At 52.2% G+C, this 11,395-nt stretch overlaps 1 protein-coding gene across 1 annotated transcript; it reads left to right on the plus strand.

The window, feature by feature from the left end:
• On the plus strand, window positions 1-10,668 carry LOC122371379 (protein EFR3 homolog cmp44E-like; the record flags this gene model as incomplete). The annotated part of the gene is made up of 3 exons (XM_043347653.1): window positions 1-242; window positions 3,760-3,836; window positions 10,541-10,668. Coding segments are annotated over exons 1-3 (281 nt in total), but the record flags the coding sequence as incomplete, so codon positions are not given.
• Window positions 10,669-11,395: the final 727 nt, after the last annotated feature.

Here is an 11,395-nt window from a genome sequence, read left to right on the forward strand (position 1 = left end):
ACACCTGTTGCAGAGCCACTCTCTGCCACCACCCACCACCTCCACCCCCACCGTCGGCGGCGGCGGTGGCGCGCGCACGGTCGATGTCGCCTCGTCGCCGATCAATGCGGTGTGCCTCCGTCGGCGGCCGGGTGGCGGGTCGGCCAGTCGGCACGCTCGCGTCAACATGTTCGGCTGGTGCGGTCTGCCGGAGCTCTCTGAAGCGCTGGGCACCGCCGCCGACAAGTGCACCAGTCCATCCTGTGAGCGGTAGTGGTGCGGCGGCGGTGGCGGAGGCGGCAGCGGCGGCGGGGGAGGGCAAGGTTTGCCCTCCTTTTGACCCTCCACTGCCGCTGCCGTTGTCACGCAGTCACCCGCCAGTGTTTGGTGTTGTTGTTCCGTAGCTGCTCGATCTATGTCTGTTCGTGTGGCGAACTCCCGGTGTGTTCGGTGTAGCGTTGGGCAGTCGTTTTGCCCCTGCTGCTGCTTTTCTCCCTGGGTGGCCGGTGCCCCTCTTGCTCTGTCAGTTGTCAGCCGGGGACTCGACGCTAGTCACGGATTTTCCCCATTGTTGGCCGGCTGTCGACCGGGCTGTGACTGGCCGGTCGCTATTCGTGCCCTCATCGTGCTTCTACCCTATGGCCGTTGGTCGTTGTCTTACCCTTATTGTACGACCGCCTTGCTACACGCCAGTCGTTAGTCGTTTGTTGTTTGGTGTACCCTCTCTTCACGGTCGTTGTTCCTCGTTCTTTGGTTTGATGGACCCGCTCCGATTATCTCCATTTGTTGATTTGTCAGATCCGATGGCAGGCTCTTGGTTGTTTTAAATGAAGGCTAGCTGGATTTGAACTAAAATGCATGATTGGACTTTGGATCCCATTACTGATTTGATTTGGGGTTGATCTATTTATTCGCATTATGGTGCTTTTGTAAGACCCATTGTATTTCTATTCTTCATGGACCATGCATCGCATGTTTCTTGCCCTTTTGTCACCGTTAAAACATATGCTTGAGCATGGAAGGTAACGTTCTCAATTGCACGACCCTAGAGTTGTGGCTATATATTTTGATGATCGGTGTTTGAAACTAAGACGCAGAGGAGGCGCAGTCTGCAGCGGTCGCATCAGCGTATGACAATGATGCTGCAAGTCTGCTTACGATTTAACCTTATGTTGCTATACACCGGCCGATTCAGGGGGCCGCAGCTGTAGCCTGCATTCGGGAATGTGAGAGATGCTTTCATATAGACTCTCCTAACTTCCCTCCTTTTTCACTTTTGAAATGAAGCCTAACTTACATTTCGGCTGAAGCGCAAAGCGGGTGTCAGAAAAATGTAAAAGAATCAACTATTCTAAATTCGTTGAACTTATTGTGTGCTGCCTCTCGCTGGGCCTTTCTGGATTTATCATGTTCATTTGTCGTGATACGAGTGTAAAGCCCTGAGTCTGAGTGGATGGTCTTATCGAGTCTACTGGTACTATTGCTGTGTGGAGGCAGTGGAGGCCGCTTCGTGTCTCTCAGAAATATCATTTCGAAATATCATTTCTGCGCGCTCGCGTGTCCTCATTACCTTGGTTCCTAGAACGAGACATCTTTTATCACTATTCTTCTGACGGCGCAAATGCCTCGCAAACCTGTATTCTGTGTCGTGCGGGACTATCTTTTCAGGCTAGTTCATCAGGGTAGTTCATCAGCCGCGTCAATTCTAAAGCAGAGCCAGCCGCGAGGCCATGTCCGGCAGAGTGGCTATTACGTGCAGCAAGCATCTACTCTTACTTCTGCGGAATGGATGAGGGCCATTTGTCCACGGGGATGTGGGAGCGTCCGCCTGTTGCGGCCCGGGGACTTTTCCGGGGGATGGACGGCGGACAGCAGCGATGGGGCCAGAGGACACGCGTCCGTCAGCCTTCGTTAACCAGCGTCCAGTGTCATCCATTGTCCAATATGTTCCGGCCCTCCAATGAGAGCTTCCCAGAGTGGAGTGGCTCATCGCTCGCTGTTGCCAACTAGACGCTCTTTTTTTGCAGCAGTGGTGTTGTCACCTACCGACCTTTTGCGCTAGTTCGAGATGCCTAGTATGTGCTCCGCCTAATTTTGCTCATTTCGGATGTTCTTACTTTCGTTCGAGTTTTAATTAGACTTATGGTGCTTAACGAAGTTGAATGTTATGTAACTGTAAAAGTCAAGTCTTGGACTACAATTATAAGGTATCAAAAGGTTGTTGCCTGTTATGCCCAAGCAGCTGTTGAGGCTTTTATTGGCCCGTCAATTGGTGTATCTCTTGTAACGTTCGCATACTCACTCGCTAATTGTAAACACTTAATGATAATTTAAATTTTCCTCGTTTTCCCACATAATGATTGCATATATTTTGACAGCAACACCATCAAATCACTAATGCAAATCACAGCCCCACAAGCCGGAGCTCACCAATTGCTCATCTCTCGGTTCATACCATGAAAACGGCGATATTTTTCCCGCTATGCGACACGCCTTCGGTTCGGTGTCACCGTGTCACCATGTTGCGGTGCTCCTTTAATTACTCGCATGTTTCCGCTTCGTGTGTCCTGCACAGACTCTCGTTCCCTCCCCGGTAACAAACAGGAGCCATCTCCGGGAGGACTGGTGGTGCGGCAATTAGGCATTCTTCGGCCCTGCCCCGGCCGAGGTGTCGATGCGCGCCGTGCTGCTCTGATACGGCAGAGCCGTGGGAGGCTCCCCACGTCTCACATCGGAACGCCGGGCTGGGGCTGCTAATGGTGACGCCTTAAATATTTGATCTGCTCGGCTGATTTTGATTAGGTATACTCGTAGGCTTTTCTCCATTTATTGTTTACGATCAAGGAAATTTATTACATTTTCTAAATCATTATACTTTGCTCGAGGCCGACTGTCGCGTGCTTTTGATCAGTGGTGTTAAGAGGTCTGTCCCAGTGATGCCTATAGCAATAAGAAATCATCATCTTTGGCATATATCGTTAAATGGTGCCGTGGCTGCTGAATACTTGATGTTATGCCAAGCGGCCATGTTTGATACATTTTCTTTCCGGCAACCAAGCTTTCCTATAACACAAGTTATGTATCACCGGATGTGCGAAAATGCATTACGAGGCCACCTCTGAGCTAATCGTTTCTCGGAACAGCTAATGGCAAAGATGCCTTGTCGCTTCCGCGACTAGAAGATCCTGCGATGTGGCCGGGCGTCCGGAACTGCGGTCTCTGTAACGGAAGACTGTAAAACTGGGACTGTTTTCTATATTATCGCACCGCGACCGCGAGTATACTGAAGTTTGTTGATGCATGGATATTGTTTCTGCGATGTAGTATACTGAGTGGTATATGAAATATAATATGCCCCCCCCCCCCCGGCGTACAGTCAGCGAATACCTAGCTCGCACTCTCTCTATGGAGTGACTAGCAGCTGCATGCGATGGCTGCTTGTAATATTTAGTATGCGCTATTCCCTTAGTAGCACGGTGTTACAGATACTGCGCCGTTGACACTGACAACGTGGGTTGTCTTACAAATTGACGCATCAATGGCACGGTGCATCTAAAGCCTGAAACAGACTCTTTCCGCAGTCAGGAAACCGCTTGCGAGAGCCTATTCAAACACATGGAAGCTCGCTCGCACCAATCGCACGCACCTCCCGCATGCGATTGATGCGAGAAGAATTACAATGTATTTGAATAGGCTCTCGCAAGTGATTTCCTGAATGCGGAAAGAGTCTGTTTCAGCCTTAACGCTGACACGGACTCTGACGCGGTGTCTCTGCTGCAGGCTGCTGCGGCCTGTGCTCTGCTCTCCGACCGAGATGGAAGCGACTGGTGGACAACATCTACCCCGTCAACCCGCAGGTCAGTGAGACAAAGTGAGGCACTGAGACATACCCGCAGGTCACTGAGACAAAATGAGGCACTGAGACATACCCGCAGTTCAGTGAAACAGGGAGACATATCAGCAGGTCATTGGACATTACCTGCCGGGCACTGAGGCATTCTCTCATGCCTCATGGTAGCGAGACCTGGCCACAGGTCAGTGAGACATACAGTAAGACATCTCTCGGCCTCAAGTCACTGAGACTTACCTGCAGAACACTGAGACATTCATATGAGAAAATGAGGCATACCGCCAGCTCAGTGGGACGTGCATGTGGGAATTACTGAACGTCAGTACTCTATAGAGACTGCATGTTAGACGTCGGACACACCAAGATGAATGCACACCGCACGCTTTGCTAATATGCTGTAGCTGAGCCAAGGGTGGGCACTGGGCAGGCGCCGCGCTACTGCGCCCCGAAACCCGATTTATCCGACTTTTTTCACTATATTTCATGCTCAATGCTCATATTTCAGTGTATGTCTTCACTTTTATGTGAAGTGTATGCGTATGTACGAATATGCGTACTGTTTATATGTATTAGTTTATTTCTTCGGATTGGGTAGCCGTCTTTGGTCACCTGCTTGATCTGTGAATGTTTAATTTCTATGCCTGATGGAATGTGCCTATTCATATGCCACGAGTCTGTTTTCACCGACTAGTGACAGCGATGAGCGACATGGCTGGCCAAAACAGTCTGAGTCACGCCATCAGGAACACGCCACACCGCTACATTCGTCAGCCACCGTTAGCTTGTTGGTAAGGCCCGTGCCAACCGCCTCTTTTTTGGAAGGTCTTGTTCGGTTTCGGTCTTACCAAGTCGACAGCTGAGATTATACGAACAAATAGGTCCCAATTCGAGGAGCTTTTCCGATTATCGTTTGTTTGGATCTCATTGATGTATGCAACTTTCTTTTGAAGTGGTCACACCTAAACAAAAACAATAAGCGTATTTTGTATTGTAATTGCTTATCGCTATGGCAGTCAAACGGTACTCGTTGCCAAAACCTATTGTTTTGTGTTCTCTTTCCGTATACCGCATGGTCGCGCCGATGGATTGTTGCCTGGTTTCCAAGCTCACCGAACTCCGTCAGACTGTCAGAGCAGACTTAGCTAATTTCTCGAAAACGAAATTGCGCAGACGCCTAAGTAGTGGCCCAGCTGTACGAGTTACTCATTCTCCTGCTGGTGGCCTGTTTGCTAATGGCTGCCAGTTTTCTGAATTTGTAACACAGCAGTGTGAAGGGTTCAAAGAGGTATCATGGGGTCCGGCGACGACAAGAACTTGGTCAACTCAATTTCGGGAGCGATGGTGGCAGTGCCCACCCGGAGAAGTTCATTAATTATGGAGAGTTTGTTAACTAACGTGGACCAAACTACTGCCCTGTGGACTGTGAGCGTTTTTCGCAATGTCTCCTTTTTGCGCATCCCACACTGGCGTAACTTTGTAGGCATGGATCGCAATATGAACTGGATTACTCTATACTCCGCTTGCTGAACAACGTAGAATTAAATTACGTGATGCGACGCATCGATCTCCAGTTTTATTCGTTTCCAGCTACGCGTGATAGAGGGCTCTCGTTGATTCGCGCTCGGCTGCCTCCACTACCATTTGCAGCTCGCCTTCAGCCTCCTGACTTGACTGAATGACGAAACTTGAGCGACTGGCGTGTGCTCGAATGATTAAACTCGGTCATCCCGAGTTTCGAGCAGCTCGGGTGGCGTGAATGGGGCGGGCTGAATCGGTGCGGAATGGGATTGCCGGCCGGCCGGCCGTCTGTGGTGGGCGGATTTCGGGGAGTTTACTGCAGCTATCCGCGCACGGTGTTCGGCGAAGGTCTAAGCTCTCTGCAGACGAGGGCCCCGGTACCCGGCTCTTGGCTTGGCACAGGGTGGACTTATGGGCGGCGACAGTAGGCTTTCCAAGTCGAAGTGTGTATAAATTAGATAAATAGATATCGTTTATGAACAATGAATATTTCGTATGCTTCCACAAAATCTGCAAATTTGAATAATAGCTTGAATATTTCTTCCCCATATTGATTCGCTTTTCTCTCGCGTAACCCTTGTTAGGCATTCACTGCTCTCGTGATCCCGTGACTGGTGTCTGATCCTAGATCTCGCTGGTCTCTAAGCCCAGCTACCTTCGATCTTTCGGTCCGGTAATTCCTATTGCCTTATTTGTGGACACACTGATCCGTGCCTAGCATGACAGCATCTCATTGACAGTCTGTTACTCTGCCGGGTCTCGCGTCCGATGCAAATTCACAATCTCTACGTGGAACGTATGCAGCTCTGTCGTCATCTCCTATTCACGTGCCCGTGTTTGTGTATCACCGTGCAAAGCTCACGGTCATCCCATCTGCAGGCGCCCTAGCCGGTCCCCGCGCCGCCCGGCACCTACTTTCATGTCATACTGACGTCACGATGATGTCATAATTACGTCACTGTAACGTCACGCCTGTACTGCGGCGAAGCTGGACAATTAGCATTGTCCGGGCTGGCTATTGTCCACCGCTCGGCCTGTATGTATGTCTGTAGGTATGTGTGCTAGGTGTGTTTGTGTAGGTATTTGTGGTCCTTTCGTTCTCCTTGCAATGCTTACCGTAGGGGACTCGCCATCTTACCCCACCGATAACTCTGACCGGTCTGCCTGTATCCTGGGATCCGCATCGGAAAGAAGACACCTCCGCCTGCGGCAGGTTTCTGTGGAGGTCGCTAATTAGTAGAGTCCGGTCAGCGGAGAGTTTGCAGCTCCCTGTGCTGTCCCGTTGAGCTACCCGGACAAGGGCGTCCGGTGACCTCCTCTGCCTTCGTGTGACCCGTGGTGTTATCACGCAGGTCCGAGGATAAGGGGATACAGGCGTGGACGTAATGTTGTGTGGAGACTTGCACTCGGGGTGTGATTTAATGCGCATTTCAACGGCTTGTTCACGGGTGATGATTACTGGTTATGTTCGTTATTGTCGTAGGAACCTGTTTTGAGAAGTCTTACACTATTTAGAACATGTTTTATTAGTTTTATGTCTTCATTTACCTGTGATATGAACAAGTTATAATGGTGACCCGGTAGGCAAACCTGTTAACATAAATCCATGCTAGTGCGTGTTATTTAAGTGATGATAGAGCGAGTATTTTACGGCGCCCTTTTCCTCAATTAGTCTCGTCGTTAGCGCAAAGACTTTTGGAGATGACGTCACTCTGTCCCAAATAATCACATGCCGAAGGGTACGGGGTCATGGTCTGGTCTTAATCAGCTTGTGGGTATAAGTTATAACTATAGCCCGTGTTTAAAAATAAAGGCCCGAACGTGACGTCCGGGACCTCAATTTGCCAGCTATGAAATTAGAAGTCATTGTTTAATGTTAGATGATTGCGTTGTTAAAAGCTTATGGAATAATACCAGCCAGTTTATGTATGTAATCGTGGCTGCTACCACGAATTTGTCCAGAAGCAGAAATAAATGTCAACGATTTTCATGCGACGTTACTACGTCATTTAAAAGAAGATGATTTATATTTGCTTGCCGACGATAATGAGCATGAAACAGATGATCTTTCGCGGTTCTGGAAGTCACAATAAGCTTTTCATTTTTATGCACTGCAAGCCCGTTTCTAATGCCTTCCCAGTCTCGCGTGCTTCTCGTGTCTTAAACGCATAAACGCACCAACATCTAATGTTACCAAGCACATTACCAAGGTCCGATTTGTAAAGCTCTCATGTATTTCCATATAACACATTCGGTCGATCACAATAAAATACAGCTCGCTTAGTGTTCGTTGCACCGCCGTTCTTCGGCTTTCAGTCTGATTTGGTGTGGTCTATTCGTTCTCAGTCTGTCGAGAGCGTCGCTGACGCAGCTCATACGCTGCCCATTGGATGAATGCTGCGGGGCGCTCGCTCACGACTTAGTTCGCACATCACTTCTAGAGACAACAGCCTAGCTCGCATTATCCTCACCGCTAGTTAGGTGGATCACATTTGCAATGCCCTCGTGCATCGGTACCTATAGCGCTCACCGTGCGCGATGTGTCTTTTCTATGAGACATGCACGCGTCTAAATACTCCCTCCTCTCTCGGACCTTTCCTAGCTTCCCCGACTGCCGCTCTCTACTTGAGCAGCGGGTCGGCCACGTAGGCGGTAAAGATGGGCACTCCGAGCTCCGTGTGCACCAGCGAGCAGACGAACGGACGGTCGAACCGCGCCTGGAACGGCTGCGGCTTAGCACTCAGCGGCACGACGGCCACGCCGGCCGCTCCGGCCCTGCGTGCCGTCTCGATCCGTCTTGATAACCGCCTTGTGCTCCAGCTTCGCCACCTGAGCTGATCGTCGGCGCCCATGCCTCCAGCGAACATGGTGCCCATGCCCATCTCGGAGACGAGGTCGATGTAGGAGCGTTTCTTGGAGGCGATATCGAAGCTGGGCATGGTGACGCGTGTATAGGTGAGCTGCTTCACGGCGGCCAGACGCTCGTAATGCTGCTGGCTGAGCCTGCGACGCACGTCGCTGCCGTCCACCGTGGTGAAGACGAACATGCGCACCCCCGGCTGCTCGTACGGCAGCGACACGCCGATGACGCCGTCCGCGGTGCCGTCCAGGATCGGCAGGTCCTCTCGCAGCAGTAGGAGCTCGGTTTGCACATCCCTCTTTGCGCCGTGGAAAAGACCACGAGCCGTCACCATTCGAGAGCGCCAGTGGTCGGCGAACACCAGCGCGGAGACGAACACGAGCCGCGTGTCGGAGGGTAGCGGAGTGAACAGCTCCTCGATCCGTCCGCCGGTGGCGCGTGACACCTCGGCGTTGATCTGATCCGTGGTGGACGGCTGTTTGAAATCCACCGGGCGGCCGCTGTCTGCCACAAACTCCTGGATTCTCCGACACCTCTCGGGGTCCTGCGGCGGAGAGCGGGCCGGGGAGCGGGCAGGAGAGCGAACTGCCGGCGCCGGCTGGTCGCAGGTCGGCGGCTCGTCGCGCTGGTAGTACCCCAGGAGAGTGCCCGTCAGGGTCTGGTTCTCAGCACTGGCCGCCCACAGCAGCGCCACGGCCAGATCGTCGGGCTGGGTCGACTCGAGACCCACCTCAACCTCAGTGCGCACGGTCCTGTTTCCCAGTTGATATGCGAGTGAGAGGACCTGCAGGAGACAGAACGTGCACACGACCTCGTTCTCCAAGCCGGTGAATACCTGACCCATCACCTTCTCGTTGAGCCGATGCATGCCGGGGTTAGTGGTCAGCAGTCGTTTGGTGGCCTCCACAGTTGGAGGCCCCGTCGTCGTGACTGACATGGAGGCCGGCGCTGAGACGAGGTCGGCACTTCTCGCCGGTAGTCTGTTGTCGACTCGGAGAGGTTCCCTCACGGCGAGAGATCCCACCGCCAGCAGTGTGACACCGAGCCAGGACTGCATCACGGCGTCCCTGACAAACATCTCGCACAGGTTATATCTCACCGTCACAGGTATATCAGTCACCTCCGCACGGCGGTAGGACTCGCAGCTCAGCGACACAAAGTGAGGAGACTCTCGACACAGACAACACACCCGCCGCGCGGTCGGAGACGATCTGCGGCGACCGCCGGCGAGCCGCTGCCTATGCAGACGGGGCACGGGTGAGCAAACCTGCCTGCCAAGGGCGGCACCAGGTGCATCCCGACGGGGGAGCAGTGGTAGGGGTCTTTGCTGGGTCCGGGCTAGAGGGCACCGGTATAGTGGTGATAGAACGAACCGATGAGTCATCGCACCAGCCGTCCCGCAGTGAGCGCCTGGCGGCGCTCGTGCTAAACCTGCCTGATTGAATCAGTTCGCTGGAAAAATCCGGCGGAATCCGCCCGAGTGGAAGTTCCCCTCTATCCCCGGTGGTGGTGACGGTGATTCACCACCGCTGTCACCAGTCACCAGACACCGTCCCAGTCCCTCTCTCGTCGTCCACGCTTACATTCGTCCTCACCTCCCAGACAGCACCAGTGGACACGCTCGTGTTGGCGTTGCAGACCCCTCGCCTGAGGGGTTCGTCGAAGACCATGTTGTGCACGAATTCCTCCGTGCACTGTGGGGATGTAAACCGATTAGAGTGCAGGTGTTGTAGGCGTACTTCCGAAAACCGATCGATAGCTTATATGTTTGACGAGGAACTGCTGCTGCTGACTTCGTATGAGTTCAGCTTTGAGGAATGTGTGGGTTGATGCGGCAGCGCTAAAAGCCAATGGTTGAACATATGTCAGCTTTCTTCAAAACAGACTTCCAAACAAATCGGTTAAAAAGCCGGATATGTTCGATTCTCAGCATTGCGTATCCGCTTTGGCTTTTATAACGTCTTCCAAGGCTGACTTGACGTTCGTCAAAATTCGTAAGCCTTAAATGTCATTTCGGTTACATTTGACAAATCCATAATGACGAAGACATTTAGCGGATATTGGATTTATTTTGATCATGCTGTTGTCATTATCCCGCATCAGAAAGCTTGCAGCTGCAGCTGATTACAACTTCACTCTGCCTTCCAACTTTACGACGTGTGTGCACCACAGCTCTACCTACCTACCTCCTCTCAACCCTATCACCCACTGTTTACATACCACGGCTCAAAGCAAATTTGTTTTTAATCACCTACCTTCAACACCTCGTCACTGCTCATTTCCAATCAATCCACTGATGTCCTCTGCTGACATATCACTTTTGTTTTCCGCAGGATGGGCTGGTCAAGTCGAACATGAAGAAGCTGACCAACTACGTGCACTTGTCTCCGGAAAAGTTGGACAGGATCGGAGAGTACCTCGAGTCGAGGGTCAGCCGGGACATCTACCGACGGCGCACCGGGTGAGCGGACGGGTATCGGAGAGAGGAGGGGTCACAGGAGAGGGAGTGGAGAGGGAAGGTAGTTACGGGAGAGGGGAGTGGAGAGGGAAGGTAGTCACGGGAGAGGGAGTGGAGAGGGAAGGTAGTCACGGGAGAGGGGAGTTGATAGGGAAGGTAGTCACGGGAGAGGGGAGTGGAGAGGGAAGGGCGTCACGGGAGAGGGAGATAATCACGGAAGCGGGGAAGGGTCATGGGGAGGGAATGGAGTTAAACGGGTGGGAGAGAATCATGCGAAAACGGAAGGCTATCAGCACTGAGACTTGGGAGTTGAGGGCTACAGGATTGGACGGATTTACGGGAATAGTGTCGTAATTCAGGGAGTAGGGAGGGAGGCTTGGCTGATCCGTATGTGATGTTACGAGTGTTAGGTCTGAGTAGTGGACAGGGAACTACAGCAGCCCAATAACATCACCCGGCAGAACAGATAGCGGAGGGAAACCACCGACCTCAATTCCAGACTGTCCGGTCTCCTCGGAATAGTGTGCCGACATGAATAACCTATTCACCACGTCTGGGGTGTTTCCCCCGGGAGCCGGCGATGAGCTCTGCGCTGTTCACACCGCGGTATTTGCGCCGTATATTATGGCGAGTGTTAGCACTTAGATGGTGCCAGCCCGCAGAGTGCTGCCTCGTGCGAAATCGGGAACGTGCCTGCTTTATTGACAAGCTGTATTTTTTTCCAGAAATG

This window comes from Amphibalanus amphitrite, unplaced genomic scaffold (assembly GCF_019059575.1).
Source record: "Amphibalanus amphitrite isolate SeventyFive unplaced genomic scaffold, NRLGWU_Aamphi_draft 001238F_arrow, whole genome shotgun sequence".
In the NCBI taxonomy this organism is placed as follows: Eukaryota; Metazoa; Arthropoda; class Thecostraca; order Balanomorpha; family Balanidae; genus Amphibalanus; species Amphibalanus amphitrite.